Raw genomic sequence first — 17747 nt, 5'->3', positions numbered from 1 at the left:
AGATGGTAGCTGCAGCTACATACTGGACTATTAACTGATCAGATGTAACAGAGCAAAGATTACACGGGAAGGTGGAAGTAAGATATGAGACTGATTTGGATGGTAGAGGACCAGATATAAAGTTGAGTTAGGCAACCCTATTTCAAAAGCAGACATTGAGATTGAGCAAAGGATCAAAACAATAAATTAATACATTTTAATCCTAGTAGATTGAAATTATTTATTGGCTGATAGAAAGTAAAGCATAATGGGACACAAGCACTACAGCACTACGTATTCTAGAATGACAATGAGCACTGCGTGAGTGTGCGTGTGTATGAATGTACACGTGTGTGTATACAGGGTTGGGGAGTAAAGAATTACATTGTAGGGATTATTTTTTTAAATGGGCAACTGTAATCCGTTACATTACCAGCAAAAATATTGTAATCAGATTACAGATACTTTTGAAAAAGTAGATGATTWCTTCAAGGATTACTTTTAAATTCAGAAAGGAAGTTTGCGGAAAAAGATCTTTGACTCTTCTGTTTCTCAATGGCATTCAAATCAGCATTGAAAAAAGGCGCACGTTTAAGTTTGTTCCACCTGCGTGAGTCTGACCACAAGTCAGATACCACTAGGATGACACACCAAATGGGTTTGATGGATTGCGGGAAAAGAGCAGGAATAGGCTTTTGTAGGCTACAGTCCAAGCTATGTCTTCCAATGGTGCGACTGCTGTCGTCATCCCAAGATTATCCAATTTGAATAAACGCTTGGAGGTAAGGATGACAGCAGTGGTGTAGTCTACAGCGATACGGATATCACTTATTATTGATATCTTCATAGCGCATTGATGTGAATCATACTGCTACTCTCTCATTTAGMTATTTGCGCCTTACGGATTGTGCTTGTGGATGGCTGTTCACGAATCTAAATGTGTATTTGAACCCAATAATGGTTGAATTCAAGAAGTTTAAGCTGCCTATCAATCATTCTTTTTGAAGCCAGTGAAAAATGTGCTCTCAACAGCTGCACAGTGTGGATCCCAGCCTATGGAATAAAGTGGGGCTTTTATTGCTCAATCTAATTCATGCTGCAAATTATTACATTTTTTTATCCATAGGCCCAAAGGACACATGTTCCAGCTCGCACACTTTTGATAGACTTAAAGGGGCAATCTGTAGTTGCTACATTCATTTTTGGAATTATATCTATCTATCTAGAATATAACTTGTGTCTCATGAGCATAGTTCAACTGTCGTACCACATCAGAACCCAAAATATAAGCTTGTTTTACTCGATGTTTGTAGACATGTAAATGTAAACAAACACTGTATAGCCTCATAACATGGTTAAAACAATAATTTTGGATGGTCAGTCCTTGTATTCATAGCTCTGTCTATTAATCTGAGAGTGGTTACATTTCTCCAGGCCCATCCCGCAGCTTTTTACCAAAACAGAGGCGGGGCGGCTGTTTGTTATTGTTTCATCTGTGGATTTACCCTTTAAACAGCTGCATATTATCAAGATAAGATATCAAAGTGTCACCAACAAAAAGTTAAACAATAGGCGTATAGCAAATGCAGCATATGGCATTCATTTTTCACATGTAAATAGCACTTTTCATTAGCGCTCAAAGCATGCCATTCCATTAGCGCACAATTTATTTTTCAACTCAGTCCATGACAGCAAAATCCTAAACAACAGAGTAGGGCTGGTTAATAAGTCCTTAGTTTTGGGGTTATGCTCAGGTAAAACAATTTGGCTAATCTATACTTCCATATTTCCAAGTCCTATTCTTGAAGATCAAGGGGTTTAACATTTATTGGAATGACTGCAATTCTGGTAGATTTAGATTTTTAATGTAAAGATATAATTTAATCGGATTATTATATGTAGTAGAAAGCGATGGGTTAGAAGAAGCATACATAACCTATCCATAAAGTAAAATTTTAAATCCATATATGGCCAGCTATGTAAACTTTAACATTGATTTATCCTGCAATAGATGTGGTTCAATTGGTAACATTCATTTTTGTCTTCTTCTAATGCCTCTTAAGGGGAAAGTAATCTAAAAGTAACTGAATGTAATCAGATTATGTTACTGAGTTTGGGTAATCCAAAAGTTACTTTACTGATTACAATTTTGGACATGTAACAAGTAACGGATTACATTTAGAAAGTAACCTACCCAGCCATGTGTATGTGTGGGGGAATGAAAAAGGAAGATTTCTATTTGTGTCTTTTCTTTATTTCCTCTTTTTCCTTTCCCCTCTCCCTTCTTTCTCTCTTCCCCCTCAGCTCGACACTCCTCTCCTCCTGTCTCCATCCCTGATGATAATACTGTTTATGTATGTTATTATTTACAAACTTACCATGTGGAACCTGAATAACTGACAGACAAAATGCACGACTTAAATCGGTAACTCAGTAATGCCATTAAATCATAATCTTTAGTCCTCTCAGGTTTCAAGTTGCACCAGATCAAGTCAACTAGGTCTCTTGCAAAATAGATTTTTATCTGTGACTTACCTGAATAAATAAAGGTTAAATAAAATTCAAGAAATCAAAAGTAGTGAGTAGCTACTGTATCTTCCCCAGATGTCCATCCATTTCACATCATCTTCACCCTCGTCTAGACCACGCATACATGATGTCATACCGCCATCATACAGTACCATATCAAATACCAGTTCACTATGTATGATTCATTTCACTATGTGGAAGGGATATTCATATCACTTCACTGTGGTAATTCTGTTTTTAGGGTTGTTCCAGTGGTGGTGAATGTGTGTCAGTGCGTGTAGAGATGTATAAACCCATTCCTATCAGTCATTCATTGGTCCTCAGTAGATCTATGGTACCTGCCTTAATGTTCTCATGTCACTTTTCATGTTAYTATAGCTCTGTGTGTCAGATCTTCATTTCCTCCCTGGTTATGTTCGTGTTGGTCCACCCTTGAATCATTTCATCCTTGCACCCACCCCACTAACACACTTTCCCCAATAAAACCTTGATAGTCAATCACTTCCCATGTTTGTTCTGTTTGTGTTGTCCTTGTACCGTCTGCAAAATAACCCTGTTTTTGTCCTCATGTCTTATGTTGGAATATTGTTTTTCATGTCGTCATTGTTGTTAATCACCTTCCACTTTCAGTGACAACTGTTATTGGTGTTTTCCCCTTGTGTATATTCTATGGTTTCATCCCGGGATTGTTTTATACACATTCATGTGCAATACTTTTTCATTCCATTTTTAATTTCATTGTCTTGTAGATATCATTTATCCAGTGGACGTCTGACATTAAATCTACAGTATTTTATTTTGGTGTAAAAAGGCACCCATCCAAACTGAGAGGTCAATGTTTGAGCAATTCGAAGGTTAGTGTGTGTAGTTCTGCATAAGGTTCATTTCTAAGGTAACTACAGTTACTACTATCAAAATGATCCTCCAATTCAATCAAAGTTGATCTGAGAGTATTTACGTAGAGGTGATCAGTCTAGCTGGATTATTATCAGTTTGGAGAGCATATTTGGGTACAGATGTGACCATTAATAATATAATTCCCGATATGAGTGTCAGCCCAAGCRAAAACTATTTTAGCTTTTACCCTGAWCATTTAACAAAGAGGTGATATCACTCCCACGTTGCACCAATCGAAGGCTGCAAAACCTGGCAGCGACGCAGTCCATGTCCAGTATTGGTCCAGCCAATGGCAAGATCTCTGTATAAGCATCAAGGATTTGTCCATCGCCTGGCAAGCTCTCAGTAAAAGTATCCACGATTGATCCAGCCTTGAAGAGCTCAGTAATGGGTAATGAGTTGGAGTGGGTGTGTTGTGAAATAATCTTTTAACTGGCCGATTTTGCCTTCCCCTTCACTTTACAATAATGAAACAAATGTCAATAATGAGTTCAAACAATGTGCTAGTTGTTTGGGATTTTGGTTTGGTCTTTCGCTCCTTTTCGCTCCCTTTCTATCTCTTTATTCAACAGTGTTTTGTGTGGGCGTGGCAATGTGGTGGGCATGTCCTAACCTCTGATCTGTGCATGTCTTTGAAATGCTCTCTCTTGCTGTCTCAGCTGGACCCCGGTCCCACTAATCAATCACATAATCCAACGCTCTTCTAGATCAGTAGTGGCTCAGCTTTTCTCAGAATCTATATAAAGGTTGACTGAGGTGGCCTACAGATTTTTACTGCATTTGCAAGCGTCTCCCTCCTCTAACCAAGCTTAGATGATCGGAATTTGAGTTTGTCAAACAGTGAGTCACTGCAAGTGAGAGTGAATCGAAAACTGTTAGTGTAACCTCATATCAGACGGCTGTTCGTCTAGAGTCAGATTTGGGCTCCCGAGTGGCGCAGTGGTCTAAGACACTGCATCTCAGTGCAAGAGGTGTCACTGTAGTACCTGATTCGAATCCAGGCTGCATCACATCCAGCCGTGATTGGKAGTTCCATAGGGCGGCGCACAATTGGCCCAGCGTCGTCCGGGTTTGGCCGGGGTAGGCCGTCATTGTAAATAAGAATTTGTTCTTAACTGACTTGCCTAGTTAAATAAAGGTTAAATAAAAAATGTTAAAAAAGATGGAGGCAGAGAGGTTCATTGTGAATCAGTCAGATTGAGTCATTGGAGAGTCAAGTTAGAGTAAAAGTCACAAATCAAGTCTCAAATAGAGGGCACTTGATGTCAGAGAAAGTTGGAGAGATCCATTGAGCGGGTTAGAGAGAACAGTCAGAAAGAGACGGAGATGCAGTTAAATACTTGATTAGAGTTTCACCTCAGGCACTGAACTCTAAGAGCTGAGGACCTATATGGAGCTGACGACCTAAAAGGAGCACAGAAACACATAGCGGCATTATAGCCAGAGGTTGGGGAACAAAAGTTACACATAGACAAAGTCGCAACACTGTGGGTGATACAAAGATTGAGACATGACGTGAGGATAGCACAGTCACTCAGAGGTGACTCAGCTCTGGGGTTCAGTGTGTGTCATTCATCTTATAATGACTCTGGGCAATAATTGTGAAATAGAGGCACACCACATTGCCAATTTGAGGCTGGTGTAATGGCATTGTTTTGGTTTATACAGACACCTATCCAAAGGCTCTTTTATGAAGACATTTTTCCTCGTCAAATGGAAATGTGGAGACACATTGTGATGAAATATTTATTTCTCATTTACAGTACAATAGTTGTAGAAAATACCACTTTCAACTTAACTATACTTGTCTTAAAGCCATGTTGTCATATAGCAATCAAAGGGAACGTACTGAATGTTTCTACACAGCCTCTCATCCTGCATGAAGCTTTATCCAACTCTCTGACTTCCAGCTCCACTGTGTGTTGTCTAGCCCCAGCCTTCTCTAATACTTGTTTCTGACAGGACAACGGAGAGGAAAGTGACATCGTTAATGGGGTGGAGGAGCCCAGCCCAGGTGGGTCGCCCAGTGAAGCACGCAAGGTCATGCCCAGCCAGGCTGCCACACTCCCGGCCAAGTCCCAGGACTCAGCCCCAGCCAACCAGATGGAAGGATACCTGCACCGCAAACACGAGTGGGAGGGTCACAACAAGAAGGCATCCAGCAGGTACACACAGATACAGTTGAAGTAGGAAGTTTACATACACTTAGGTTGGAGTCATTAAAACTCGTTTTTCAACCACTCCACAAATTTCTTGTTAACAAACTATAGTTTTGGCAAGTCAGTTGTGTCATGCACAAAGTAGATGTTCTAAGTAATTTTTCCAACAATTGTTTACAGACAGATTATTTCACTTATAATTCACTGTATCACAATTCCAGTGGGTCAGAAGTATACATACACTAAGTTGACTGTGCCTTTAAACAGCTTGGAAAATTCCAGAAAATTATGTCATGGCTTTAGAAGCTTCTGGTATGCTAATTGACATCATTTGAGTCAATTGGAGTTGTACCTGTGGATGTATTTCAAGGCCTACCTTCAAACGCAGTGCCTCTTTGCTTGACATCATGGTAAAATCAAAAGAAATCAGAAAAAAAATGGTTCATCCTCCAAATGCCTGAAGATGCCACGTCCATCTGTACAAACAATAGTACGCAAGTATAAACACCATGGGACCACACAGCCGTCACACCGCTCAGGAAGGAGACGCGTTCTGACTCCTAGAGATGAACGTACTTTGGCGCGAAAAGTGCAAATCAATCCCAGAACAGCAAATGACCCTGTGAAGATGCTGGAGGAAACAGGTACAAAGTATCTATATCCACAGTAAAACGAGTCCTTTATTGACATAACCTGAAATGCCACTCAGCAAGGAAGAAGCCACTGCTCCAAAACCACCATAAAAAAAGCCAGACTACGGTTTGCAACTGCACATGGGGACAAAGATCGTACTTTTTAGAGAAATGTCCTCTGGTCTGATGAAACAAAAATAGAACYGTTTGGCCATAATGACCATCGATATGTTTGGAGGAAAAAGGGGGATGCTTGCAAGCTGAAGAACACTATCCCAACCGTGAAGAACGGGGGTGGCAGCATCATGTTGTGGGGGTGCTTTGCTGCAGGAGGGACTGGTGCACTTCACAAAATAGATGGCATCGTGAGACAGGAATGTTGTGTGGATATATTGAAGCAACATCTCAAGATATCAGTCAGGAAGTTAAAGCTTGGTCGCAAATGGGTCTTCCAAATGGACAATGACCCCAAGCATGCTTCCAAAGTTGTGGCAAAATGTCAAAGTCAAGGTATTGGAGTGGCCATCATAACACCCTGACCTCAATCCCATAGAAAATGTGTGGGCAGAACTGAAAAAGTGTGTGCGAGCAAGGAGTCCTACAAACCTGACTCAGTTACACCAGCTCTGTCAGGAGGAATGGGCCAAAATTCACCCAACTTATTGTGGGAAGCTTGTGGAAGGCTACCTGAAACGTTTGACCCAAGTTAAACAATTTAAAGGCAATGCTACCAAATACTAATTGAGTGTATTTAAACTTCTGACCCACTGGGAATGAGATGAAAGACCCTTTGAACTAGATGTTGGAACATTGCTGCGGATACTTAATTCCATTGAGCAACAAGAGCATCTGTGRGGTTGGGCGATTTAGGTGTAGCTCGCAGTTCATCCCAAAGGTGTTTGATGCGGTTGAGGTTAGGGCTCTGTGCATGCCAATCAAGTTCTTCCACACCGATCTTGACAATCCATTTCTGTATGGACCTCGCTTTGTGCATGGGGGGCATTGTCATGCTCAAACAGGAAAGGTCCTTCCCCAAACTGTTGCCACAAAGTTGGAAGCGCTGAATCGTCTAGAATGCCATTGTATGCTGTAGCGTTAATATTTCCCTTCACTGGAACTAAGAAACCATGAAAAACATCCCCAGATCATTATTTCTCCACCAAACTTTACAGTTGGCATTATGCATTCTCCTGACATCCTCCAAACCCAGATCTGTCAGTCAGACTGCCAGATGKTGAAGCTTGATTCATCACTCCAGAGAACGTGTTTCCACTGCTCCAGAGTCCAATGGCGGTGAGCTTTACACCACTCCAGCTGATGCTTGACGTTGTGCATGGTGAACTTAGGCTTGTGTGCAGCTGCTCGGCCATCGAAACCCATTTTATGATGCTCCCGACAAACAGTTATTGTGCTGACGTTGCTTCGAGGCAGTTTGGAAGTCGCTAGTGAGTGTTGCAACTGAGGAAAGATRACTTTTATGCCTTATGCGCTTCAGCATTCGGCATCCCCATTCTGTGAACTTGTGTGGCCTACCACTTCGTGGCTGAGTCGTTGTTGCGCCTAGACGTTTCCACTTCACAATAACAGCACTTAGTTGACCGGGGCAGCTCTAGCAGGGCAGAAATTTGCCGAACTGACTTGTTGGGAAGGTGGCATCCAATGACGGTGCMACGTTGAAAGTCACTGAGCTCTTCAGTAAGGTCATTATATTGCCTATGTTTGTCTATGGAGATTGCATGGCTGTGTGCTCGATTTTATACACCTGTCTGCAAGGGTGTGGCTGAACTAGCCGAATCCACTCATTTTAAGGGATGTCCACATACTTTTGTGTATATATAGTGTACATTCCTGACAAATTATTTTGCCGGCACTGCACTGACAACTTTTTGTCTATGTTGTTTCAGATCCTGGCACAATGTGTATTGCGTGATCAACAACCGGGAGATGGGCTTCTACAAAGACCATAAGAGTGCCAGCCAGGGGATCCCTTACCACAACCAGATCCCCATCAGCCTGAAGGATGCTGCGTGTGAGGTTGCCCTCGACTACAAGAAGAAGAAACATGTGTTCAAACTGAAGTGAGCACTACTTAGTGAATAGCTCCCTCTGTGTCTTGCATTATCAGAAGATGAGGTCTTGCATACTGTAGCCAGTAGTACGCTTGACTTAGTACTCAAMGTTTTTATTTTCCTTTTACAGAGCTACAGATGGCAATGAGTATCTCTTCCAAGCCAACGATGATGTAAGTTTCAGCTATAAATTCGTACAGTGTATGTGAGTGACGTTCTTCCTGTGAATGTTGTTTACTATCTTCAGTCCTTGTCTCCATGTGGATGGTGTGGATGTCTGAATTTTGATGTATTGGTATGATCTGTGATGTCTGTCCTGATAAATCCTCGTCTGGGCCGCAGGAGGAGATGAACTCGTGGATGCAAGCCATCTCCAKCGCTGCGTCCTCTGATAAGACAGAGATGACCCCCAGCAGCCATAGCACCCCCGCCTCCAGCCGAGCCCAGACCCTGCCCGCCTCCGTCGCCCTGGCAACTGAGTCCAGCCCTGGCAAGCGTGAGAAGGACAAAGAAAAGCGCTTCAGCCTTTTCAGCAAAAAGAAATAGACCCCTCCTCAGCCCCCCCAATGCCATTCCTCTTCTCTCCCCTGCTCCTCTTCCTCTTAAAGCCAGACTCCAGCATGCAAGCTCAGAGCCAAAACTCCACACTCTGTGCCTAACAATCCTACAGCTGGGCTCAGAGGTCAAATACAGTATGCCATTTTCTTTTTTAAGATAAGGAACAAACTAAAAAAGATGAGAAATGAYGTTACGGTAGATATGATGCTTTGGGCAGCTGCCATTGTAAACCATCCATAATTCACAGCTGAAAAACAAGACAGGGTTTCCAGTTAAGATTTCTTTGTATTTTCTCTCTGTTTTCCTGCTTTCTCATCCCTGTGCTTTTCACTTGTTGCTTTGGTTATTTTTTCCCTGTTCTTTTTGTAATAGTATGTAGTTTCTAGGGTCTGGCCTCAGTTTTGTGAGGCGATCTTTGAAAGATGACATTCTTCTGAGTTGAAAAGCAAAGTCAGCGGTGCTTTGAACTGTGTGTATAACTTGTCTATAACAAACTATTAAAAACCAGTTTAATTTCACTTACTATTAATAAGCTCTACAACSATTATAAGCTTCAATGTAGTCTCATTTTATCCCCTAAAACTTAGTATAACACATTAATTTGGATGAAAAGACGGGGGTTAATATTCTTCATCACTGTGACAAATWTCTGTCATATCGCTTCAAGWTATTGGACTTTCAAGAAGCAAATGGTTCGTTCAAGACAACTGGGAACTCAGAAAAATATGAAATCAAATCATGACTTCAGTGATCTTCAGGCCAGAACTCTAGAAAGAGGCTGGATGACGTTCAAAACTATTTTTCCCAGTCGGAGCTCTTTTTTCTTTCTTTTTTCGACTTCCCCGTTGTCTTAAACGCACTGAAGTCGGGAGTCAAAGATTTCCGAGTTCCCAGTTGTTTTGAACACAGCCAAAGTGTCACTTGCCACATCATAATGTTCATGCAAAACGATGTGGCAAGTGACACTTTGCTTCTTGAAAGGCCAATATCTTGAAACTTGACTGCTGACATGCAAAACATTTTGGGACTATATCAACTGTGGACTAATGAAACAAATACCAAAATATAGTTTTTGGGTGGAGTTTTCCTTTAAGTTTCAGTCATGCTTTTTTGTACAATGTTATCATATACTACTCCGGCTCAATAAATTGCTAAGACCAGTCAGAATGTTGGATATCCATGAAGAATTAGAATACAGATTAAGGTTTATTTCTGTAATTTTTGAAAACATTATTCTGTCCTTTTTTAAATTTGTTTTCCTACATATTTGAGTTGCATTATGTATGTTTAAAATGTATTGAGCATAAAAATGTATGTACAATACAATAAACACTTTAAGCATTGTTGTTAAGTGGAAAAGTGAATTCTAAAGCATTTACTGGAATAAGTCATGTCATGGAAAAATGGTTGCTTGCTTGTTGGCTATAGCACTGCATATTATCATTTTTGCTAAAATCTCTGGCTATTTGATAAATAGTGTGCATTTCTCTGTCACTGTAACTATTGTAATGAAATATTTCTTCATGTTGCACAATCAACAATGCCATGATGGGAGAAAGCTTGTTTGCCATAGCAGGTTCTCTAGGTATGTAGTTTAATATGGACCAAGGTCACAGGTAGATGGAACTGCACCAGTAGACTTTTACCCTCTCTGTTAAATATGTGCAAAACCATTAAATTGCTTTTAAGATGACATCTGTCTCTGTGTTTTCAGTACGACAGCTTCACCCCAAATCAGAAACTATTCCTGTTGTCATTACAGCTTCTATACGATTCAATACATTTTACTGACATGCCTCATTAGGTGCAACCACTTATCATTCATTACAAAAAACTCTCAATGCTATTACTAAGCAATTAGAGACATTACTATGTAAAAACATGTTAATGAGTAATTACATTTCTGTTTTTAAACAACAGATAAGCAATGAAAGTTATGGAGTAATAAGTCCTGTGTGTCCTCTTCACTTTCACCTCATTTAGGCAATATAGATTTTTCTGACTGTCCCTAACTCTCAGTGTTGTTGGGTCACTGAATTCTTGGTTCCCTTTCACAATTGCCTGTGCACCATCTAGTGGGCGAATGGAGATATTGCAGCCCCAGTGTTTAACATTTCTTCAGATAACTAATCTCATTCCCAGACACTTGGCGCCTTGGAAAGAGGTTAGCAGAAAGCTAAACAATTTATCAATGGAAGATTTAAAAGATGTTACTTTAATTTGTTCTGATATAAGACTACTATGGGCACCAGTTTGGTCAAATGGTTTAGAGGGTAAGAAGGCATGGAGTATAGGGATTACAGATGGCCTGCTGTTAATTTAATTAACCACTTCTTGCCCCTCCATAAACAKCATCACTTCTGACCAATTAGGTTTTTCAATTCATTTGGGTAAATTGAAGCCTGTCCTCCAAACTAATGTAAGAATAACGTGTTTGACCTTGCCAGACTATGTAGGGTGGGCTGTAGGTAGGATAATCCCCTATAATGAAAATTGTGCGGGAAAATAATCAGACCATGGGTTAACCATGTTGCTTTTAATTTAGACGTTCTTTCATACCAATGGCCATGAAAGGAAGGAGACCACAAAGAAGACTGTGTTTACAGGTTGTAATTTGGCTATCAAAGTAACCCCCTTCGCAGAGTACTCACCTCTGCGTAATCTAACAGCCAATTTGAGGGGACAGGAGTGTGGGATATATTTCATTGAGATTATGAGGCAGACTGCTCTCTGTCTCTCTAATTGGGAGAGAGCAGTAATGTTCCTTCAGAATTTCTATCACAAGAGGGCGCAAGAGTACCAGTGTTTTGGAACTCTTGGATGTATTATATTGGCAAAGGTGAAATGCTCACTAACAGGAATGTAAACAAATTTGTGCACAGCATTTTAGAGAAATCATTTTTTTGTCCGTATGGAACATTTCTGGGATCTTTTATTTCAGCTTATGAAACATAGGACCAACACTTTAAATGTTGCACTTCTATTTTTGTTTAAAATAGATGGGTTTATTCCAGGGTTTCTTAAACTATGGGYCGGGACCCAAAGTGGGCCCTGGACATGTGAGAGGTGGGTCACGAGTTATGAGAATACATCTATAATCACACACTATTTCTTCTTAAKTTGGGTTACAGAAGAACGGTCAATTTCTCATGAGAAAGTTTGAGAGCCCCTGCTCTATTCTATCAACCCTGACAACCAGATATCTGGGGTCAACAAATCAATACAGTTTGAAACAAATTCTCCTCTGCATTAATTCAAGCAGTGACTCGCAATTACTTTGTGCATCAGTAGTATTTGTAATTTTACTAGTCACAAAGAGTATGAGGTTAGAACCCCAGGAAGAGTAGCTGTTGCTTCTGCTAAAAGCTCATGGGGATCCAAATAAACCAATAAACAAGACCGTTGTCTTGTCTGGTTCTTAAAACTAGATACTTGATCGCAAACAATACTGTATTTTTTACAGTACACAGTGCATGAAATTAACCACAGAACATATCTTATAATTACATACTTTCACCCAGCAGCATGCCCTGGTTAGATGATTAAGGGAGGGGGTGATGTATTATAACAAAGTAACATTTGACTCACTCCCAGCACCATGACAACATGAACAGTTGTCTTAGTTAGATTAGGCTTGGCATTGACATAGCAGCTTATTCTRTTGCCATGGTTAGGCTAGGTGGAGCATAGCAATGGTCTGAGTATAGCCAGTTCTGTTTTTGCTTTAGCCAATTTCTCTATCATTCATTCTCCTCTATCATTCATTATCCTCTATCACTCATCCATGATATATGGCGTGCATGGCAACTAGACCTGGGTTCAAATGAATGTATTTCAGTATTTGTTATTTAAATACTTATTTTCTGTGTATTTTAGTCTTTTCAAATAATGTGGTCTAAATCAATGACTTCTATTGGAAGTATTTGAAAGTATTTTCAAATTATTTCTTATAAATAGCCTTTCAAATACTTATTTCAAATACTATTTTCAAATACAGTTGAAGTCAGAACTTTACATACACTTAGGTTGGAGTCATTAAAACTCGTTTTTCAACCACTCCACAAATTTCTTGTTAACCAACTATAGTTTTGGCAAGTCGGTTAGGACATCTACTTCGTGCATGACACAAGTAATTTTTCCAACAATTGTTTACAGACAGATTATTTCACTTACAATTCCAGTGGGTCAGAAGTTTACATACACTAAGTTGACTGTGCCTTTAAACAGCTTGGAAAATTCCAGAAAATTATGTCATGGCTTTAGAAGCTACCTTCAAACTTGGTGCCTCTTTGCTTGACATCATGGGAAAATCTAAAGAAATCAGTCAAGACCTCAGAAAAAAAATTGCAGACCTCCATAAGTCTGGTTCATCATTGGGAGCAATTTTCAAATGCCTTAAGGTACCACGTCCATCTGTACAAACAATAGTACGTAAGTATGAACACCATGGGACCACGCAGCCGTCATACCGCTCAGGAAGGAGACRCTTTCTGTCTCCTAGAGATGAACGTACTTTGGTGTGAAAAGTGCAAATCAATCCCAGAACAACAGCAAAGGACCTTGTGAAGATGCTGGAGGAAACAGGTACAAAAGTATCTATATCCACAGTAAAACGAGTCCTATATCGACATAACCTGAAAGGCCGCTCAGCAAGGAAGAAGCCACTGCTCCAAAACCGCCATWAAAAGCCAGACTACGGTTTGCAACTGCACATGGGGACAAAGATTGTACTTTGTCCTCTGGTCTGATGAAACAAAAGTAGAACTGTTTGGCCATAATGACCATCATTATGTTTGGAGGAAAAAGGGGGAGGCCTGCAAGCCAAAGAACACCATCCCAACCATGAAGCACAGGGGTGACAGCATCATGTTGTGGATGTGCTTTGCTGCAGGAGGGACTGGTGCACTTCACAAAATAGATGGCATTATGAGGTAGGAAAATTAGGTGGATATATTGAAGCAATATCTCAAGACATCAGTCAGGAAGTTAAAGCTTGGTCGCAAATGGGTCTTCCAAATGGACACTGACCCCAAGCATACTTCCAAAGTTGTAGCAAAATGTCTTAAGGACAACAAAGTCAAGGTATTGGAGTGGCCATCTCAAAGCGCTGACCTCAATCCTATAGAACATTTTTGGGCAGAACTGAAAACGTGTGTGCGAGCAAGGAGTCCTACAAACCTGACTCAGTTACWCCAGCTCTGTTAGGAGGAATGGGCCAAAATTCACCGAACTTATTGTGGGAAGCTTGTGGAAGGCTACCCGTAACGTTTGACCCAAGTTAAACAATTTAAAGGCAATGCTACCAAATACTAATTGAGTGTATGTAAACTTCTGACCCACTGGGAATGTGACGAAATAAATAAAATCTGAAATAAATAATTTTCTCYACTATTATTCTGACATTTCACATTCTCAAAATAAAGTGGTGATCCTAACTGTCCTAAAACATGGACATTTTACTAGGATTAAATGTCAGGAATTGTGAAAAACTGAGTTTAAATGTCTTTGGCTAAGGTGTATGTAAACTTCCGACTTCAACTGTACCTTGATTAAATGCACAGGAATGTATTTGAGTCAGAGTGTAGGCCTCCTTGCAGAGTATTTTAGTATTTCCAAATACATTCCAATATTCACCTACTTATCTAAATACTCACTTCCAAATGTCTCTGAAAGTAATTGAAATACCCTAAATATTATTTGAACCCAGGTTTGATGGCAACACATGTCAGAGGAGTTGGCTATCTGGCAACAGGCTTGGCTGGGTGGAGCAGTGATTCAAACCCCAAGCAGTTGCTATGGTGAGAAATAGGTAGGCTGCTAGAGTCCCATGGGAGTTGTCATTCAAGGGGAGAATCTCAATTGAATACTCACGCATCCTCTCTCCTCTCTCCTCGCCTCCATTTCAAAATCCATTGGATGTGAGAGCCAGAGGTCCCTCCCCTCTGACCTTCTCCTCCAAAGGGTATTGATAAGGAGGTGAGGAGAGAGGATGCTTGAGATTCTCCCAAGGTCTATGTGAATACGACTAGAAGAATATGAACTCAGCCAGCCAACTCCTCTCACATGCGACATATTCACAGAGAGCCCTACAGGAGGCCCAGTTGAATGGCATGGTAGATTGCACTGGCTCTCCAGTGAAGTCTGTCACCCTGCAGTGCTGTTCAAGGGGCTGGCAATGGCATGCTCTACTTAGCATTTAGCCTTTGAGAACGTTCTACACATCAGTTCCAAGAGTCCAGTTTCCATCTAGAATACTTCTTGTACTATACACCCACCCACCTAGCTTTCTTAAGATGAATGCACTCGAAGTCGCTCTGGATGAAAACATCTGCTAAATGACTCAAATGTAAAAGTATGCAAGGATATTAGTGTACAGAGGATCAGTCAAAGGGGGACTTAATAATCAGTAAGGGTGTATGGTTGTTCGACCCTTTACAGAAAATGTACTGGTGTTCTGATTGGAGATTCATGGATACAAGAGATATTCAGTTCTAGAATGCATCTGTATCACATGTGAGTTAAAGACTCGGCCTTTGGTTCAACTGTTTCAAATTTGACAAATCAAAATATGAATATGTTTCAGGCAAAAGTATTACATCCCATTTAGTTTCCTATTTGGGATTGAACTCCATCCAATTTCATCTACCATCGAACTTGTCACAAAGAAAACAATTTATCAGTTGCTATTCGATTCAGTCAGTTCCTATTCGGTCTAATCTCTTTATTTTAATTAGGGCCTACAATTTTAATGATTAAATTAAAGTAAATTTCACTCATATAAATTGACTCAATTATTGCTGATCATAGAAGCTGCCATTCTGTTTTCAGACCTAATCGATGTATTTTTTCATCTGTAAATCTTCAAGACCTTGGACAGCGCTTCACCATTGCTAACTGGTAGTTGTAGTTTTCAATGTTTTGGACTAACGAGAAAGCGTGAGAGAGGGAATGCCTCAGCCATAAACACATCAATACCCATAAACCTGTGCAGCTAGCCGCTCATCGTCGGTGGCAGTGCAGGGCTGATTTGCAGGGTGTTGTGGTTACTAGCTCTTCGAAACCAGAGAGAGGCTATTCTAAAAAATATTACGTTTAAGTACTTGATGGGGAAAGTCTCCATTACGTTACTACATTAATATTAATATGCAATGAATAACACAGTGCTAGACCTCCGCTCAGCTTTCCACCCCGGTTTATCAAAGGCATCGCCTGCCATTCGCCCATATGAGTAGGCTTATTTCGCTCGCTGCCCGGGATCCCTACTTTCATCCATCCATGTGAGATGCGGGAGATACCGTGGAGTCGCGGGGTGAGCGACTGTGTTTGGAAGCCCATAGATTGTTTGCCTCTGCACGGAAGTTAGCAGAGGATTTTCATTTTGGGGCGTCTTCACACTGACAGCGGCGAACCAGCTGTGGCTGTCAAGACAGGTCGTACTCTKTCAGAGTGATTTTCCGTGAAAATCCGTAATTCCTCACAATTGTTCGATTCTCGGATTTAGTCCAACCAGATTTGTGAATGGAAGACAGACATATTGCATGTTCGGCCTATTTTCTACATGTTTGTTTGCTTTGAAATGTTTATTTGTTAGTTATTGTCTTGAGAAATATATAAAACCGTAGTAACTATGGCTGATTTTACGGTTAAGGATTAGTGTGCGGATTATATTTCAGCAGCAGCCGAATCCTCCAGCAGTTGTGTTCATTTGCTGTTTGTTTATTTGGCCAATTCCTCTGTTTTCGTTGTCATTTGAAAWGGAACCAATTTTAAATTGATAAAAAAGCAATGTAATGTTATTTAGTGGAGTAAATTAACTTTTGTAAGACATGGTAAAATATAAAAAAATATATTTTAATGAGGAAAATAATGAATTAATCCACAATCTAAATTAGAGTAGGCTAACATAGTAACAATTCAGGAAACACCGTGTCTAAAGGTAAAAATTATGAATGGGCCTGAGGTGTATCTGTCCTTGCTGGTGTTTTCTCAAAACGCAATGTGCACATCTGCTGTAGGATGCGGGATGCTGGATGCTGTTTATGACAGGCTACATGTAGGAAAATGGAATCTGTTAGGATTTTTCTAATTTAATCAGTTAGGTTAATCATAAAGTTTGCACGTGCATGTCAGTGATCAGTGGTTGTGGTGCAGCCTACTGTAGGGTGGAATAATTCACTAAACAAACAAGTTGTCAGATATCATGGCGGATCGGACTGCTCCGCATTGCCAACTAAGATTAGAATGGATCTACGGGTACAGGGGGCATCAATGCCGAAACAACCTGTACTACACCGCTGGCAAAGAAGTGGTCTATTTCGTGGCTGGCGTCGGCGTGGTTTACAATACCAGAGAACACACTCAGAAGTTTTACCTGGGCCACAACGATGACATTATAAGGTGAGTGTTACTTGGAATATACATACAGTAGCCTTCAAAACAACACCAAAAAGTCTGTGCGTAAAGTGCGAACAAAATTCGCACAATTTAAAAATGTAGAATATCCATTTAAAACATAACATTGTCCTCTCATTAGCATCTCGTCATAAAATCACACATTTTATTTAATCTAAAATAATCTCAATGAATACCTTAATTAAAGCAGTAAATTGATGCATGGCATCACTCCAGTGTTGCTCTGTCCCTTGTGAGCCTTCACTGTGCAGATGTAATGTGTATCCTGTCCAGAGAGGCTATGTGTACTACATGAGGGAGTCATTGCAATAATTCTATTCACAGAGGTCATTGGGCTACTATTTGTGCTATGACTTTCCTTATATCTCTCACGACTGACTACATCACGACTGACTACATCACGACTGACTACATCACGACTGTCTACTTCACGACTGACTACATCACGACTGTCTACATCACGACTGACTGCATCACGACTGACTGCATCACGACTGACTGCATCACGACTG

The 17747-nt window shown here is 40.5% G+C and overlaps 2 protein-coding genes across 7 annotated transcripts in view; both read left to right on the top strand.

Moving 5' to 3' along the window:
• The window catches only part of LOC111951877 (spectrin beta chain, non-erythrocytic 1), a 134318-nt gene extending 123802 nt beyond the window's left edge, over window positions 1-10516 (top strand). For 2 of the 4 annotated variants that reach the window (XM_023970175.2, XM_023970174.2), the window contains 4 exons: window positions 5368-5570; window positions 8101-8274; window positions 8396-8438; window positions 8608-10516. In XM_023970175.2, the coding sequence (XP_023825943.1) occupies window positions 5368-5570; window positions 8101-8274; window positions 8396-8438; window positions 8608-8811 (624 nt within the window). In that variant the 3' untranslated portion in view covers window positions 8812-10516. Of the gene's footprint in view, window positions 1-2283; window positions 3015-5367; window positions 5571-8100; window positions 8275-8395; window positions 8439-8607 lie in introns of those variants that run through there. The other 2 variants (XM_023970176.2, XM_070434985.1) reach the window with 2 other exon arrangements.
• A 5335-nt stretch (window positions 10517-15851) lies between these two features.
• The window catches only part of LOC111951634 (echinoderm microtubule-associated protein-like 6), a 101732-nt gene continuing 99836 nt past the window's right edge, over window positions 15852-17747 (top strand). For all 3 annotated transcript variants that reach the window (XM_023969838.2, XM_070434984.1, XM_023969839.2), the window contains exon 1: window positions 15852-17220. In XM_023969838.2, the coding sequence (XP_023825606.1) occupies window positions 17024-17220 (197 nt within the window). In that variant the 5' untranslated portion in view covers window positions 15852-17023. The remainder of the gene's footprint in view (window positions 17221-17747) is intronic.

Source organism: Salvelinus sp. IW2-2015, linkage group LG25 (genome assembly GCF_002910315.2).
Source record: "Salvelinus sp. IW2-2015 linkage group LG25, ASM291031v2, whole genome shotgun sequence".
Classification (NCBI taxonomy): domain Eukaryota; kingdom Metazoa; phylum Chordata; class Actinopteri; order Salmoniformes; family Salmonidae; genus Salvelinus; species Salvelinus sp. IW2-2015.
The sequence above is the reverse complement of the archived record's forward strand: the minus strand, read 5'-3'. Positions and strand labels throughout refer to the sequence as shown.